The sequence below is a fragment of the Gigantopelta aegis genome, chromosome 9 (genome assembly GCF_016097555.1).
Source record: "Gigantopelta aegis isolate Gae_Host chromosome 9, Gae_host_genome, whole genome shotgun sequence".
NCBI classification, from domain to species: domain Eukaryota; kingdom Metazoa; phylum Mollusca; class Gastropoda; order Neomphalida; family Peltospiridae; genus Gigantopelta; species Gigantopelta aegis.
The window spans coordinates 75386389-75405667 of NC_054707.1; the positions used below are offsets into that span (position 1 = coordinate 75386389).

General features: G+C 35.6%; 2 protein-coding genes across 3 annotated transcripts in view; both read right to left on the reverse strand.

The window, feature by feature from the left end:
• Nucleotides 1-681: 681 nt before the first annotated feature.
• Nucleotides 682-2141, reverse strand: LOC121380855 (heat shock protein Hsp-12.2-like). The gene has a single exon (XM_041509851.1). It carries the CDS (start codon nt 1807-1809, stop codon nt 1309-1311), a length of 501 nt encoding a protein of 166 aa, XP_041365785.1. The 5' UTR covers nt 1810-2141; the 3' UTR covers nt 682-1308.
• Nucleotides 2142-8756: 6615 nt separating this feature from the next.
• LOC121382304 (RAD51-associated protein 1-like) overlaps nt 8757-19279 on the reverse strand; it is an 18687-nt gene continuing 8164 nt past the window's right edge. Inside the window, exons 2-8 of one of the 2 annotated variants that reach the window (XM_041511877.1) lie at nt 17150-17202; nt 16178-16307; nt 15020-15150; nt 14471-14584; nt 14097-14279; nt 12532-12675; nt 8757-10845 (exon numbers count right to left, since the gene is read on the reverse strand). In XM_041511877.1, coding sequence (XP_041367811.1) covers nt 10715-10845; nt 12532-12675; nt 14097-14279; nt 14471-14584; nt 15020-15150; nt 16178-16307; nt 17150-17202 — 886 coding nt within the window. In that variant the 3' untranslated portion in view covers nt 8757-10714. Of the gene's footprint in view, nt 10846-12531; nt 12676-14096; nt 14280-14470; nt 14585-15019; nt 15151-16177; nt 16308-17149; nt 17635-19279 lie in introns of those variants that run through there. The other variant, XM_041511876.1, reaches the window with a different exon arrangement.

Genomic DNA, 19279 nt, shown 5'->3' on the forward strand with positions numbered 1-19279 from the left:
ACAATCAGTTGAATGGATCCACCGAGGTGGTTCGATCCTGCGACGCAAGCACATCAACTGAGCTAAATCCCGCCCTAATTTACGAAGTTTGTCCTTAATAAACAAAGGTGTAAGCATTATAAATGTATATAGGAAGCAGAGGCGGATCTAGGGGAGGGGGCAGGGGCCCGGGCCCCTCCTAAATTTTTTGATAATTATAATTTTATTATATATTAATTTTCATTTTTTTACGATCCCCCTCCAAACCTCCCCCAAAGTTCCCTTGGCATTCCACCTCATGTCACTGCCCCCCCCCCCCTGGATTTTCTGGATCCGCCATTGGGAAGGATATGAAGGCACACCCTCCCTCACATGGCCAGCGTACGATTTAATAATGTGGGTGGGGGAGGCAGAGTAGTGGCCTACATAGAAAAGGCGTTTTGTTACTGGCTGTAGCCAGAAGCGTTAGACAGCTAGACGAACATTCGGACAGTTAATACTCGCTCTCTGATCGATTATACTTGTAGCTGTCCGAATGTCCGTCTAGCTCTCTAACGACAGACTACTCCAGCTATCACTTGCTGATGTGTCAATCCCGGTGTATAGCAGATCAGATTCATCTTGACGTGTCATAAACAATAATATAACATACAAGAGTTTATTTTCAACCACGTGCACATAAATAAAAACAAAACTAAAACGAATTTTTAATTTTTTTTAATTTTATATCAATGTGAACATCATCACTTTTAGTTCAACAGTTACCCAAAAGAGTAAAACAAAGGACACGTCCGTTTCGAACAAAAATACTTAAAATTAAAATAATTAGCACAACAAAAAAAACCTAAACGTCTTGACAATACACAATATTTTTCGATTACTGTTACAGTTTACTGTTACACAGATAGTTTAAGTCAGCCCTTAAAACAGGTTAAAACAAAAAGACTAGAGAGTTTTACGTTAATAAGACTATAAACTTATAAATAGTTGCCGGTGATATCTTTACACGCATATCGACTAAAGTAACATATATTACTGCTAAACCAACCTAAACAACAATTATTCAGTCACTTGCAAAAATGCTAATAATTAAAATAAGAACATTTAAGACTGATATGTCAATTCGGCTTTCGAATCAATCATCGTCAAATATTATAACGAAAGGAATAACTCATTTGTCATACAATGATACATTACATGTACACACGTCATGATAGGATAATGATATGCAACGTTAGCGCCAACACCCTTGTGTAAATGTTCTCGTGGACAACATTAATGTTCATCTTTCTTCTTCTTTTTTTTCTTTTTTTCTCTTCAGCTAGGGTTTCATTTTTCTTCCAGTGCTGGTTTTTTGGCAGGAGGTTCTTCCAATGCATTGTCCGCACTTATCGGGCCTTTGATAACCAGAATCCCGTCGTTAGTCAGGGTCGATTTCAATGCCTTGGGGTCGACGTCATTGGGAAGCGTGAACTGTCGGAAAACTTCGTGCGACATCGTAGAGTTTTCCGATTTATCTTCATGTTTCGCATGAATGGAAAGGGTTTTGTCTTTCGTCTTTACCGTTATTTCTTCGGGTTTGAAGGTGCTCATGTCAACCTGGTACTTAACCGTCTTCTTCCCATCTTCGTCTTGCACACAGTCTTGAATACTCTGCAGATGTTTGTTGTAAGCTTTGCTTCCCGACGAGGTCAGGGCTGGCGGGTTCAACCGAAGCATTGCGTTTCGCATGTCATTTTGTGTACGTACAGTTTCCCGGTACATATCATCAAACAAGTCATCAAAAAAATGCAATGTATCGTCAAAATCTACCGCCATAATGTGCTCCATGGTGATTTTTGATTAGCGAAAACGAAGCAATCTCTTTGTGTTGTTCCTCTGCAGCTGATGCTATTAGTGAATGACCACAAAGCCGTCAAAACCTTGCGCTGGGTTCAGCAGTCGTTTACTGTTAGTTCTTGTGTACTGTTTAAATGTAATAACTTCGAAATAACAGTCCAGTTTGTTTTATCTTACTTGATACAAAATATGTTAACGAAAAGTAACTGTCACAAAGTGTCCCGTAATTTTGCAATTTCAACACACAAAAATCACAACAATAAACACGCCGCTATTCCCTCAAACAACCTAACTCAAACGACGCGACAAAATCGGGACACGCCAATGAAAACGAGGCAGCGCGGGAGAAATTATAGCCTTGGGTTTTTCAGCCACACGAATTCTCATTGTAAGAGAGACCTCCAAAGTAATTATTCTTTTGAGAGGCTAGGGAAACAGTTCGCCTCAAGAAATCGATAACGAAAGCCTATTCCCGGTATTGGCGATATTTTGTATTTGATGCAGTCAGTTATTAGCTTTTCTCTGACAAGAAAATTAATCAGAACAAATCCGTAATAATGACTTGAAACACGTTGTGTACTTAGCCTACGTAACGTACAAGTAAGATTAAAATCGATACTAATTTAAATGGTCAATACAATATACACACACACACACACACACACACTCACTCACACTCACTCACACTCTCTCTCTCTCTCTCTCTCTCTCTCTCTCTCTCTCTCTCTCTCTCTCTCTCTCTCTCTCTCTCTCTCTCTCTCTCTCTCTCTCTCACTACCAGATTGTTACAGCTGGTACTGGGGTGCAAACCCAGTACCTACCAGCCTTATGTCTGATGACAAACCACGACACCACACCGCTAATTAAAGTCACAACCAAGACGTCGACAAAAAGGTGTATGCAGGAAATTTAGCAGAGGGAAGGAAGGAAAGAAATGTTTTATTTAATGACGCACTCAACACATTTTATTTACGGTTATATGGCGTCGGACATATGGTTAAGGACCACACAGATATTGAGGGTGGAAACCCACTGTCGCCACTCCATGGGCTACTCTTTTCGACAATACACACACCCCACCCTCCCTCTCACACCCCGGTGGTGCCCTTTTTTCTTTTTTTTCTTTTTTTCTTTTTTTTAATCATCCACGAAATATACACGAAACATTAACGGCTATAGTTTTCCAATGTGATTTTCAATCTCAGATGATCATATTAAAAGCTGTAATCACTGACAATAATATTTACTCGTCAAGGGATGGTGTACGGGCTCCCCTTTTTGTAGGGGCCGGGGGAGGGGGGGGGGCAGACTGGGGGTTTTGCCAAAATTAAACGAAAATGCCCGAATCTGGATGACAACATTTATTCATATTACCATTACTGCCTAACAGCTGCTATATAGGGTTGCAAATGAATTAGTAAGCATATTTACATGGATTACAACTAATTTTGCAGGTAGAATGATGGTAATACATGGTAAAAAGGTCTTATATTAATCACATTTTTCCCGAATATCTCGTCATGTTTGCCCGAATTTGAGGATATTCTCTAGCACTTGGAGGGGGGTAGTCCCCCTGTCACCTCCCCCTTCCCCCGTATAGGACTGCAGTACAATTACCGGCCCGTAGGAATGATACGTGATATTTGCCTGTCGCTTATAAACAGATTTATAAATAGTGTGGGTGCCTCCTCCACCCCCAATGTTGGTAGCCCTTTCAATATAAAATCCTGGCTACGCTAAACGTGTTGGACACTAAAAATTAAAGTTTGTTTTATTAACGAATATCGACACACTAAAGTATATTGATTTATTCTCTAATCGTCAGCTATTGTATGTCAAACATTTAGTAACTGACATTATGACATGTAGTCTGAGAGGAAACCCGCTACATTTGTTCATTAGCAGTAATCTCTATCGCCATGGCGTCGCCCGGATTTTATAGTTGGTGGGTGTGCGTGGGGGAGCGGAGGCACCCGCACTGTCTATGAATCGTGTTATTGGGAAATGGGCTAATATATCAGCTTTCGGGGCAGGGAGATGCTATAAGCACTTTAGTTATCAATTCCCAATCATAGAGGAACAACTGATTTGAGTATTTATTCTGATGTAATTTCTTTGAAAATGATGACGAAATATATTGGACTATTAGGGACATATATATTATATACGGATATTCTTTATCAAAATCATAAATGTTTATCACAAAATGTTCCAAAAACGTCCAGAAAATGCTTCTCTGAACATCTAAAATCTGAGTTATAATTTTATTATATACTAATTTTAATTTTTTTACAATCCCCTCCAAACTTCGCCCAAAGTTCCATTGACATTCCGCCTCATGTCATTTGGGCCCCCTCTAAATGGATTTTCTGGATTTGCCACTGATCTTTATTTCAATCATTTTCAGGAGAGCAACCTCCACAACCACCCAACAAACCTGATTTTCACAGACTTTTGTTACCCTCTTTAAAAAGACCTGAATCCATCTCTGAAGTTTACAACGGCGGACACGAATTTGAACAAAAAAAGTGCGAATGTTACAGGAATTTGAAACAATTTGATATGTTAGTGCGTTAAATTTCACAACGCATATTTAGGGTCTGATAAAAAGGGTTTACACCCTCTCCGTCCTTCTAGGTTGCAAGGTTCATTTATAGCGCAAAACTCAAATTTGTACAAACACTATCCTCAATTACTAGGTTATAGCAGGCACGGCGGAGCAGGGGGGTCGGGGCTGGATATAATTCTGATTCAAAAATATCTTTAGTAGTAGAGATGAATTTTACTTGTAGAATGCAGGAAACTGCATTTCAGAACATCTAGTTTTCAAAATTTTATGGCAGAGTATACCCCGAACCCACTAGAAACTTTGCTTTGTGCCCTTGATCTCAGTTAGCTCCCTTTTCCCCCACCCCCTATGTCTACTTGCTTCCGTCGTGCTTGTATAGACCTACATTAATAATTTATTTGTTAAATTCCAGCTACATGATACATGGTGAAAAGGTTTCAAGCCAGCTTAATTTTCTGGAATGTCTCCGAAATTCAAATATTTGCTCCAGCCCTGGGAGCTCCTCCCTCCAGCTCCATCTCATACGCTTGTGGACCTATAGGGCCTAGTCCATCCCAACCTCCTACAAAAAATTACTTGTGTTGTTGTGGGGGGGTTTTGTAAATAATTTCAGTTTCGTTTGACGTAAGAAGAAAAGTAAAAGTGTTCTGGAAATAACAAAAAAACTAAACTTATTTTTGTGTGCAATTTAGAAAACAATCAGCTCGTGCTTTTATCCAATTAAGGTTCAAGCATGCTGTCCTGTGCACACACACACCTCAGCCTTAGGTATCTGGACTCTCTGCCCAGGACGGTGGGTTAATTATTAGTTGTTAGTCGTTTGTGGGAGAGAAGAGGGTGTAGTGGTCATACACCTACCCATCGAGTCATTAAAACTTGCTCTGGATGGGAGCTGGTACCAGGCTACGAACCCTGTACCTACCAGCCTTATGTCAGATGGCTTAACCACGGCACCACCAAGGACGGTTATGAAAAAAAGGTGTTCTCTGTAGGAAGGACTATAGGTAAGAGACTGTTTGGTTATCTAAATTATATTTATGTAACCAGTGACTACCGATGTGCTATGCATTGTCCAAATATTAGCCTAAAACAGTATAGAATGTGGAAACTTGTTAATGAACGAGTTTATTCTCTGGCACAGGTGTACGGACTCCCCCTATATAGACACAAGAATTGTGTTTCTATGTTAACTGGGAGTCCAAATATATGAATTTCAAGATGGCCACCATGATCAAATGACTGAAAAAAATGCTACCAATGGATTTCTAATTCTGGATAGTCTTAAGAATAAAAAGAAATACATTTTACGGACTTGAGCAAAACAAAATTGCAAATTTACTAATAGGATTGCAAACAAATCACACCTTTTTAACTGGATTACAACTAAATTTAAGGGTACAATGATGGAAATACATGGTAAAAAGGTCTCAGCATAGCACATTTTTCCTGAATACTAGTATTTGTATCATTTTGTCCGAATTAGAGGTTTTGCTCCAGCACTAGGGCAGTTACCCCCATCTTGTATGCTTATGTTCTCTGGCATCTGTACCCGTTCAACTACAGGTGCGATGGAATAACCTTTTTTTGGTCAAACAATTTTTGCCTTTATATAACATGAGAAGTTTTCATTGTCAACAGTAGCATGTTATAAGGACCCAATCCAGAATTAAAAAACCCCACAAATACAAAAATGAAAAAAATAAAATAAATAAACGCACCTCATTTAATAGGTTTTACCCTTGTCACCATATCAATTTCAGGCCAAGTATGGCCATGTCCACACAGATCTATTGTGAAAGCCGTTTTTATTTGATCTAATGTCTTGCATAAAAAACTTCGAAAACAGCCGGCATGGAGGGGTGAGGCTGATCCAGGTACTTCCACTGTTGAAATTCGATGTGCCTAAAAAATCCAGTGTAAATCCAGTGTTTTGCAGATGAATACAATGCATATTTACTTTTTTTAAAAAGGGGTATAGCTCTTGGTCAGATTAATATTTCTGTGGAAGATTAACATAGATAAAGCATGTAAATGTACTTTTGAATACTGTAGGTGCCCTTTTCAAACACTGCATCCCCTCCCTGAATAATCAAGGTGCTATTTTTAAACAGTGTACCCCTTCCCTAGAAAAATCCTGCATCTTCCCAAGAACAGTATAATGAACAAAAACAAAATCAACACATCATTTCATTAAGATGGTTTAATAATTACTACAAGTCTGAATACAAACAATGTATCCACTAATACATGAATTGATACTAGACCTAAAATAGCACTTCAACAATAGGTATTTGTGTACCTGTAAAATACAGGTAAGTTAATCATTAAAGGGACATTCCTGAGTTTGCTGCAACTTTTAAGATGTTATCGACTAACAGAGACTTTTTAACGATTGTAATTACATATCAAATATATTTTTCTGCATAAAATATTAGTGGCTAAATATTAAACGTGTTTCTGATCGTTCTAATATTTGTACTAGGTTAAATTTCATTTTATTTCCTAAAATATTTTTTTGGTACATAAGAAATTATTTGAAGACAAAATCCAGTTTAGGCTTCTTACAAATATTTAGACAACCAGAAACACATTGAATATACAAACACTAATATTCTAAACAACAAAATATATTTAATATGTAAGTTTAATCGTAGAAATATTTTATTAGTCGGAAACATCTTACAATGCAGCAAACTCGGGAATGTCCCTTTAAAGGTTTATTTTAAATATCAAATCTGGGAATATTTTGACTTTAAAATTGTGCTAATCCATTTCTAAACTGCAAAACACTGAACTGGACAAAACATCTCCAAAACAGTACTTCTCTAGATACATTATATTGAAAACTTACTTATTCTAACTAGACTGAAATGAAGATTATGCAGAAAGGCATAAACAAGTAATACACCATGGTTTTTTAAAAATGTTAAACGATAGACCTACACGTGTGTTCTATCTATTAGAAGGACGCAGGTGGCATTTGTGGTTCACCGTATTCAGTTGATACATCTGTCTACTTTTCTCAGAACATTTTCCTCATTTCAAAAATTCAGATTATAATTTTATTAATGTTTCATATGACTTTGTACATAGAATTTGGTTAAAAGGAGGTATGTATTTCTTTAATTTGGAATCAAGACAAATATTTGAAACAGTTGTGCACAAGCTATATAAATTGTCTCCCTTTATAAATAACGTGCACAGCTGTCATTAATAGAAAATATAATATTTGGTTCTTGGGAAAATTTGTATACTGTCAAAGAAGCACCTTTCTGACTGCAGTCTTTAAAAGCAGAAGTCCAACTATACAAATATGCATATTCTGACATGGTCAACAGTTAGGAGATAACCATATTGAGTTCTTAGATTTGTGGGTGTTATCGTCTATTTGATCCCGCAAATGTCATTTTTGACCGAAGGCGTTAGCATCAAATAGACAATAACACCCGCAAATTTAAAAACTCAATATGGTTATGTCCATTGTAAACTGAATCATTTTTCTACAGAACTGTGTATTTTGTATTTCTTGAGAAAAAAAATACCTGTCTACAATCTAACTGTAGACCCTTGAACCGTCAACTTAGCCTGTTCATTAGCTTTCCGGGTGTTATTTTCATTTGATCCCAGAAAAAAGAATGTAATTAACCAATCACAACACAGAACACACTCGCCATCAGTTTACAATTATACATTTTCATATTGCCAAACTGTATCTCATTTTCTATTTAAAATTAAGCAATATACATTTGCATTAAAAAATGAGGTGACAACTAATTATGAGTTTGAAATGAATAATGAAGCTTAAGTATCATGTAAAATTTCATGATGTAAAGCTTGTGTCAAACACATTTTAATTTTTTTTAAATCCTTTAAAACAATTATATTTTATAGGACTGGGGTATCCATACATGTGAAGGAATCTTTTAAAATTTTAGACAATAGACTAAAACAAAACAAACAAAAGCCCATCGACATTAATCAAGGTGCCGTAATACAAACTCGTATACAAATTACGCACAACCCCTGAAACTGTACAACATTCAGATAAACTTAAAAAACTAACACAGGGATTTTTGAATAATTACAGAACAAATAAGTCTACAAAGTGTTTGTTTACTTTAAAAGTTATTTGCAAAGATTATAAGAATTCATAATATGCAACTGTGCTTGATATAGAGAATACTACACAAGTGGCCATTAGATACATTTATCTTACAAGTTGTTTACATTTCATTTCAACTTATTTTTGTGCTTATATCCAATTAAGGTTCAGGCATGCTGTCATGGGCACACCTCAGCTATCTGTCCAGGACAGTGGGTTAGTGGTTAGTGAGAGAGAAGAGGGTGTAATGGTCTTACACCTACCCACTGAGTCGTTAAAACCTGCTCTGGGTTGCAGCTGGTACCAGGCTGCGAACCCAGTACTTACCAGCCTTATATCTGATGGCTTAACCACGACACCACCAAGGCCGGTTAGTCGTTTTAAAATGTATCGGATGAGCGAAAGACTGCAATAGGAATGTCTTCTAGACTGTTTGTACCAAATTATAGCAATACATTTGTTTTCTCCCACTTTTTTGTTGGATTGTAGGATAATTTTTTTTTTTTTACAAAAGATACCAGTTTTATCCTTTTAAGCCGAATGATGAGTTTATAAACATAATACGAGAGTTAACTCCCCTTGTTATGAATAATCATGTGATAGAAATGTCTCTTATTGCTGTTTTTCATGTTATATTATGTTGTTACGTTAAATTACGTTACGTTATATAGGGCAGGGCTTCTAGAATTTTTATAAAATCCACTAGCCACAGGATCAGTGATTTTAAAAATTTACTAGCCACGATTAAAAATTCACTAGCCCTACTTTAAGTTATACAATTTTACTAATAGTAATCAGATATGTCACCTAAAGAGGGATATAGAACTTAAAAACACTAAGCTAGGGGGATGGGGTGAGGGGGTTAGGATATTCATATTTACAAAATAGACAGTTAAATGCAGCATTTGACAACTTTTTTTCCCTAGCCGTCAGGCATGGCAATAGTAGTTATTTACTAGCCCAACATTGACTATCACTAGCCATGGGAGTGGGGCTACCATAATCTAGAAGCCCTGTAGGAATTAACGTGCACAATCAGAGCAAGCTGTTTTAGCTCATGCCTGTCATGGGCAGGGGTGCCAGCTCCTCCATTCAGGACAGGAAAGGTTGGATGGGTAGCAGGCAGATAGCTCTGTCTTATATACTTGAAGATGAGAGAAAGTGAAAATGATGAACTATTCTACGGGTCATATTAATTTACACTTTAATACAGCTGACCGTGAACATGCTATTAAAAACAAATAACAATTTTATAATGGATACATGGGTGATAAGTTAAAACACGTATGGAACCATTCACAATTCTCAACATGTTCTTCACATAACCACAAATGGAATTTCCATGAGTCATTGGTAGTTGAGCACCTGACTGAAGTGTGAGACTGAGAGTCCAAGTTCATCCACCACTAAGAGACTGCCTAAACTTTCACCACCAGAACCAGTGCTCTATAAGGGGTGTAAGGGGCTGTTCAACGATCTAACGCTTGAGGGAGGAATGGGAGGTGAGAGTGGTATGGAGTGCACTGTTGAATTCAAATACACATTAAAAAATGCTTTTGGGGAAACAATGAAAACAGTTTGATTCTACACTATATAATTAGTGAACAGCCCTCGACTTCTATATGAAACGATGTGGTATCTCCTATCCCAACTGAGAAAAAGAGTATATAATTTTTTTTTTTAAATGCAGCCACTGTAATTGTAAGGCTTCTCTTTTTCACAATCTAAACCATGTCACAGTCACCACGTTTTAGAATAAAACAAACAGGCCTCTGAAAATTGCAAAAACGATAGTTACGTTTATGCTTTGCTTGCACGAGCCTAGTTTAGTATAACCCAATTTTCGCTAGTGCATTAAATTTAGATCATCATTTACAAGGTCTTGATCAGGGATGGGAATTGGTGAACTGTAAAAAAGATGAAATCTAGAGGGATCCCGGAAATTCTTGAACACATTTTGGAGGAAAGGACGATTAAAATGCGATGAAACGCAATGTTCCATGAGAGGAAAACAGCTGATCCAAGGAGAATTCTCACCCCTGCTTGATTGGTTATGCAAAAACCACAATGGGTTATCTCAACTTGTTTTGGGGTTAAGAAAATTTTCAATTCTCAAAGGCCTGACAATCGATGGTGTGGTGGTGAATCATAAGATGAACATTCCTTTCCTCGTCTCCATCTCCACATAAAGATAAATTCACACACAACTTATCAACAAGTTGTTATCACGGCTGGATTTTCAGAGATGGGTGAAGGGGTTTCACTCTCTGGTTGCGCGACAGACCAATCCGGATTCCTGAAGTTGGTGATTTGACAGACATACCGCCTAGAGGGGTCTTGCAGGAATCAGAGCTGTCTGAAATGAAAAGGAATATAATCATAATTCTTAAATTGACAATACTGAAATTATAATTAAAAGCACAAAGATCATAAAAAAGGAAAGGAATGTTTATTTGCCACCCCAGCACATTTTAAACAAGTGTTGGAAATCAGTCAGAATTTCATCATTGGTTATAATTGGTTGGCACCAACTGATCAACTTTCAATTACACAATCAATTAGAATTATAAGAACTTAAGAAGGATTTGAATTATAAGGACCATGCACCTACTGTCATGTGCACCGTACAAATGGCTAATTTTACTTTAATAACTCATTATCTTTTTTTCTTTTTTATGTACACATAAAAACAAACACCAGATTATTTACATCAATTCTACCATCTAAACTGGAGGAACACTATTAACGTTTTCCCACATAAACGATTATGGATTTTCATAATGATCATTACATCAATAGAACCAATTTTTTTTTAATTACAATCGATATTGGAACATCACTGTTCAAAACTATGTTTATTTGATTTTTGAATTATGATTATTTCGACAGATGGTCAGGTGAGTGAGTGGGGCAGGATATCACTCAGTCGTTAAAGTTCTTGGCTAAGGTCTTAGGATAAAACCTGTGGACCTATATTCGGGGTTTTTCCTGAACCAACCAGTGCCCCATGACTGGTAATCAAAGGCTGTGGTATGTACTCTTCTGTCAGTGGAAAAGTGCATTAAAAATTGTTTGCTGCTATTGGAAAAATGTAGTGAGTTTTAACTAATCAAGATGCTCTAGAGGTAATATTAAAAAAAAAAACTTTAACCGAGTGATAGAGGAAGCCCATTTTGGCTGGTATATTAACAGTAAAAAATTAATCATTTACGGTACTTTTTCCTCACAATCTAAAATCATTTCAGCAATGTTGACAGAATGATTTAAAATCAAAGATTTAAATATTTACTCTTTTTGCTGACAAACACATATTATGCTTCCCTTCACTCTCTTAAGTATAGGTTGCCAGTAAAACTATTTTAAACATCCACAATCTTGAAGTTGGATAATGAGTAATGCAGAATTAAATACTATGCAGATATGCTTTAGTTCCTCATTATTCTGTACAAAACAACTTCAACTAAACTCTGATAAAGGTGATTCAGCACTGGATGAACACTGAATCATAGTTAATTAGAATAGCTAAAAACATTTAAAACAAACTAATAAAAAAAATTAAAAATTGAATTCCTGAAGTTTTAGCCACCTGAAGTTGTCTCCCTTGAACAATAAGCAATAAAACCCCAAGCAGAAAATTAGACACACTTTTACATATTTAAAATTAACAAGTATCCTCAGTTAATGGACAAAAAGAAATATTAATATAAGGTGGGTTTTTTGCAGGGCTATCTCTAGCACTCACCAAATTCGCCAATTGCACATTTTGAAAGCAGTTGGCAAACTTTATTTTAATTTAGCGAAATAATTTCATGTAATAATTGACATTTTTTTAGAAAATAACCCGTTGGATTCCGCAATTTGTTAAGTTTAATAGACAGTTTGGCAAAATGTTCACCCAGAGCTAGCCCTGTTTTGCATTACTGAAGTTAGTGTTATACAATTGTATCTGTCTTAAAAATATCTAATATACACGTCAAAGTGGCCTACATAAATTGTTCTGTTAACACTATGAGAATTTATATTATTAAAATACAATTTGTACTTGGAGGATTCCAGACTTGTTTTTGAGCTGCTAACCCAACTGCTGGGCTGTCTTTAGCAGGTCTAGGTACAGATGTTGGGGTCCTGACTGGGGTTGTCTTGGTTTTCTGAGCTGGGGCCACTTCTCTGGCCTTTGGTGTACTGGCTGAAAGTAAATTAACATTTTATTATTTTTAAATACAAATGTCTTCACCCCTATCCTCAAATGCAGTAAAATGTGTTCAGTTTATTAATATAGAGATAGCTGGCCACCCTAAGCTGCCTTACTTCAAGGCTTTGTTCTGTAGTTACCATGGAGATAAACAGGACAATGGCAAGTTGTTCTCCACACCCACCTCAATTCATTGTGACAATCACAGTACAATAAAACCCCTCTAAATCAGATACCCTTGGGGCCAGAATAAATGTTCGGTTCTAAGAGGGATCCAGTTTAGAGAGGTTAAGTTATGTACTGATTTTAAAAAGGTACTCTGTTTAAACTGTTAAACATCCCGTTTTGAGAGATATTATTAACTTTAAATTCTTATTACATTAACCTACCATATGAAATATAGTGACAATGGATAAGCACTTTTGCAAAAAAATATTACTTTTTCAGATTCCATACAAGTATTAAAATCCTGGAAAGTCATGGAATATTGTGTTGGGATATGGAACATCAATTAGTTAATTTTTTCCTCATTTAAAACCCAAAAGAAATATTCTACAATTTGCGTAAAAACATTGCAATATTATTAGATTATGTTGATAATCAAGAATTTGTTTTTAAAACTGCCGGTATTTAAAATAGGCAATGAAAAATTGATGGAAATTTGTGGAATTTGGTTTATAAACAAGAATTCTTCACAATGAAATGTCTAGCCTTCCATAAACTTTTTCAGTACACTTTTTTGAACATCCATAGGTGCAACTATAAAACATCTTTCATTGACCTCGGACTTACAGGTTGTGAGAAACTGATCTAAACACAAAACTTTAATGCTAAACTTTACCGCAAAAGTTGACGATGTCGCCATTACTGCAGTTGGAAATGTAATACCTGTATCTCACCTTCTTACTTTATAAAAGTGAGACAAAAATTGCCTTTTGAGGATCTATATTTATTTATTTATTTATTTAAAAGAATCAACAGTCTGTAATGTAGGAAGGAATGTAAACAAAGGATCTTAAAAAATTAAGCAGTGGTGGTTTTTTTTCACTATACAGTAAAAACAGGGCTTCTAGAATTTTTATAAAATCCACTAGCCATGGGATAAGTGATTTTAAACATTTACTAGCCACAATTAAAAATTCACTAGCCCTACTTTATTTTAAGTTAATACAATTTTACTCATTAATAGTAATAATCGGATATGTCACCTAAAAAGGGAGATAGAGCTTAAAAACACTGGGAGGGGGAGCAGGATATTCGTATTTACAGAATAGACGTAACTGCAGCATTTGACTCTCGGTTTTTCACTAGCCGGCGGGCATGGCCATAGCAGTTACTTACTAGCCCAACACTGAATATCATTAGCCATGGGAGTGGGGCTACCATAATCTAGTAACCCTGAGTCAAATACAAACCAGCTTTTGATTTTTTGGAACTAGGCTGAGTTTTTTTCAAAACTTTACTCTTCTTCTTTGTTGACTTTGTATCACCACAGTCAAAATCACTGTCATTTTCATCATTTGAGACATCAAAGTTTTCATCATCATCATCATCATCATCATCGTCACTGATCTCTTCAGCAGTATAATCTTGGTCATCTACAGAACAGATAAAATCTACATATCTTAATAAAACAAAGGAATTTAATTTTGTTAATAACAAGTGAACATTAATCTTTATTAAAATCTTGCTAATTGTAATCCAAGTGTTGACGTATCTTGTCATCATTTTAATTAATTTCTTTTACATTTATTTTATTTCACTATTATTAAAAATATTTTACTGTTACCTTTATTATTACTAGAGGCAGCTCGTCTACGCTTTGCAGGTGGTTCATCAGTGACATTTTCTTCTATTAAACTGATTTCATCTTCCTCACACTTCTTGGGTGAAACTGAATGTTCTGAAGTATAAGATAATAATTATTAACTTTGAAAGAAGATTATCTAAAAAAAAAAAAACCTCATCAAACAAAATGCAGTATTACAAGTGGTGTATAAAAAAAGACAAGCATACAGAAATCAAAACTGATTTCAAATTTAATTTTTAAACACAAAGATTTCCTTTGAAAATTTAGTAGTTTAACAATTTGGGATTTAATTTTAGCACACAAAAATAATCATCACTTCTTCATGTAAATTAAAAAATGTCTGTTATACCCCATGAACAATAGGTCAATCTTTTTACATATACAGTGAAACCTATCTTAAGCAGCCATTCATGAGAGAAATTAAAAAATAGACATTTAAGACAGGTGGCCACTGAGGCAGGTTTGACTTCCTTTTTTTGTATTATAAATATAGAATTTCTAACAATTTTCTTTGAATCAGAAATATACCATTTATCTTTGACTCAACATCTTGTTCTTGTGAGACATCCTTGGGCTGACTGCAGATCTGTGCCTCAGACAGCGAAACTTCCAGGGCAATCTGCAGCTCATTGTCAAATATCTTGTCCTTTGGATTTGCCCTGCAAATTAAAAAACATATGCTAAACTTCAGTCTGCTGCAGGGTGGGATGTAGCTCAGCGATAAAGTGTTCACTTGAGGCAGGATCAATCGGCCTTGATGGACTCTGTGTTTCCAATTCCAACCAATGAACTATAAGTAGTAAGGCTGTGGTATGTACTATCTTGTCTATGTAAAGTGCATATAACACACCCCTTACAGCTTTTCAAAGAGTAAAAATAACCACATGTTCAATATCAAAAAGCTATATACATGTAGTTTAGTGTGTGATAATGTGTCATTAACCTTATATTCCTTCCTTCCTTCCATTCTATTATAATTTATAGACATAAAAGAATATAAAAAGACATTTTGTAAAGCATAGCTTTCAGATTGATAGAAATACATAATTGTACAAATTAAATTTGGCTTAAACTTATACATTATTCCTCATAAGAATCCAAGTTGGTTATTTTTGTGGGGTTATGACTATTTTTTATCCAGGGTGAGTCAGGACCATTGCCTATGAAACACACATTATGGAACATTGGTTCGAATGGGAAATAACCCAATGGGTACAAAGAAGGGATATCAATTTTATTACTTATGACACCTTGGTGAATTCTTTACAATTTTTAATCATGGCTAGTACATTTTTAAAATCACTGATCCCATGGCTAGTGAATTTAAAACAATATTCTAGAAGCCCTGACAATTAACGTACAACCTGACCCATTAAATCTCTTATACCTACTATTTTCAATGGCTTTGTGGTACTGATAATTGTGGTGGGGGGGGGGGGGGGGGGGCATAGCCCAATGGTAATGCGATCCCTTGATGCACAGTCAGTCTAGGATCAATCTCCATCGGTGGGCCCATTGGACTATTTCTAGTTCTTGTCAGTGCACCATGACTGGTATGTGCTATCCTGTCTGTCTGTGGGATGGTGTATTTAAAGATCCCTTGTTACTAATGCAAAAAAAATTGCGGATTTCCTCTATATGTCAAAATTACCGGTACCAAATAGTTTACTTTAAATAATTTGTTACCTTTCCCTTTTCTTCTCTACTTTCTCAATTTTCTCCTCTGCAGGCCTCTTTTCAACTTTTTTCACCTTGCTGTTTTCCTTAATGGTTGTCTTTTTCTTCTTTGGTGCTGAAAAGGAGTCTGCAAAATCATCTAGAAAAAAGGTTTTTTAATTTGGAATCAGAATAACAATAAATGTGAACTGTTTATGCTACAGTCACTAACTACATGTATTTTCTAAACAATAAAGATTACAGTGGCGTAGGAAGGTGCCAAAAAGAGGGGGGGGGGGGCATACTTTTATATTTACACAATTTTACACTATTAAAAAGCAAATATGAAGCAAAAAATCTGAAAAGTGGGGGGCACATGACCCCCTTGCCCTCTCCCTACGCCAGTGAATGAAGAACCATTTCATGTCATAGGGAGAAGAAAGGAAATGTTTTATTCATCGACACACTCAACACATTTTATTTATGGTTATATGGCATCGGACATATGGTTAAGGACCACACAGATATTGAGAGAGGAAACCTGCTGTCGCCACTTCATGAGCTACTCTTTTCGATTAGCAGCAAGGGATCTTTTATATGCACCATCCCACAGACAGGATAGTACATACCATGGCCTTTGTTACACTAGTTGTGGAGCACTCGCTGGAATGAGAAATAGCCCAATGGACCCACCAACGGGAATCGATCTTAGATCAATCGCGCATTAGGCAAGCGCTGTACCCCTGAGCTACGTCCCGCCCCCTGTGCTCTTATGGTTAGTATCATTCATTAAAAATTTCATTAAAACAAATTTTTATATTACCCAACAAAATTCCTTCTTGATGTTAATAAAATACATGTACAATGCATCTATAGAAAAGTTAGGTGTCATTTGTAAACAGTTTACTGTATCACACAATTCAAATTCCTAATCAAGTCAATAAAATACAAGATATAGAAAAAGCTAGGAACCATAAGTAAACAAACATATTTTCTACTTGCCATCGTCATGACCACCATCTCCAAATTTGGAGTAGTCAATTTGCTTTCTTGATCTATATAAAAAAAGATGAACAGATAAATAAAACACACACATTAAGAATTTAAATTTAAAATAGCTTTATATATCAAACTTAAAGTAAGAATTGTCTTAATTTTAGTGCAATTGCTCACAAATATTTGTGTTCAATATTTTAAAATTATACATCATGTCATGTATAAAAATTGTATTACTACTAGTGCAGTTGTCTTAATTTTAGTGATCAACTATACAGGTATATGTGTGTGTGTTTTTCAGATCACGTACTTTAAGAATTTGATAACTTTGCAAATTAGATTTAAATTAGTCAAGGTCTCGGCACTTGGTTTATTGACATTTAAGCAAACGTACTTGGGTGACACTCCATGACTGACATATGCATTCATAGTCATCAAATAAAAACATTTCAATGGCAATTTGACACTGAAAGCTGTCCAGCGTTCAGAAAACAAAAAACATTAGGCATAACATTATTTTGATGTAAGGACATCAAAAATAACGTCATTCGAGTTTGACGTCATTTCCATTCAAAAATACACCGCGCCACATATTCTTACGTCATTTGAATATCTAGTCATGGCAGACTGGAATTAAAGTTGCGTGTACAGTTTACAAAAACATGTTGTATTAAGCTTGAGATTATATGATAAAGAGATTATTACCCTTGTGTATTTCGATATTGTCAATATCATATATTAGGAATAAAAATAATGTATTATGCTCGCCAGAGGCTCACATAATACAATTTATATTCCTAATATATGATATTGACGATACCGAAAAACACTCTGGTAATAACCTCTATATATCCTATAACTTACCCATGTTATCCATGTCATAATTTTAGTGTTAATAATGGTATGCAAATTTGCAAGGTCTCTAGGTAATGTGTTGCTGTGGATGGGTCATTTGCTTACAAGCCAACAAGACCTATGTGCCTGAGCGTAATGTTTTCAAAGTTTTAGTTAAATGTGTGACATCAAACTAATTTGTGCTAATCGTGATGACGTCATATTATCGATGGCGGCGACTTTAGTACTGTGATTTACTAAAAAAATGAATTAAAATGTTATTTTAGAAGTGTTATATCATAAATAGAATTCAATACTAGTGTTTTTTAAGATGTAAAATATCAACCTCGTCTAGTTAATCAGTATTTCTCTCGGCAGAGCCTCAATAAATACTGATTAACATAGATATTTTCCATATTAAAAAAATACTTGTGAAGAATCCTCTCTCTCTCTCTCTCTGTCTCTCTGTCTCTCTCTCTCTCTCTCTCTCTCTGTCTCTGTCTCTGTCTCTGTCTCTGTCTGTCTCTCTCTCTCTCTCACATATATAATTATTATATATATATTGCTATATATATATATGGGAAACACTTTTTCGGATCATGGGAACCCATCGGAAACACTTTTTCATGGCAAAAATTTTTTTTGTGATGATGGAACCCATCGGAAACTGTTTTAGGTTCCGTTGAAGTCGTACTCAATATAATAATCATGGGAAAAAAAATTTGGTTCCGTGAAATCTGAGGGCTTGTTACTGTGAGTTTTTCATCAAAGACAACCTTGCACAGTTTTTGGGGTAGTGCTAAATTTCAGAATTCTACATTCATCTTTGAATCTAAACTGTATGTTTGGGCGAGTTCAACTGCATGCATTAACCAGTGTCTTGGATCATTAATCATTAGCCAGTAAAGCTAATGCAGCACTACGTTGAGAATAAATATTTGCACCATTTTGCAACACTGTAATATTTTCAAGTTACCATGTAGGACCGTGTACATTTTAAAATTGAACTGAACAGGTGTGACTTCCTTAGCATGTTTGCTTATAAGGCGAAGAAAATTTCGAATATTAGATGTCCTGAAATGCAATTTCCTGCATTCTACAAGTAAAATTCATCATCACAAATGTGGGTAAATGCCAATAATACATTTATTATTGTGATAAAAATGTGTGAATTTGATCAATTATATAATACATGACCAGAAACAACATGTAATATCAGATGCATTCAACTAAGTTGGCCCTGTAAAGTCTGTTCTCGCCCCCAAGTGCTCAATACTCTAGCTATGACAGTATGAGACTGTC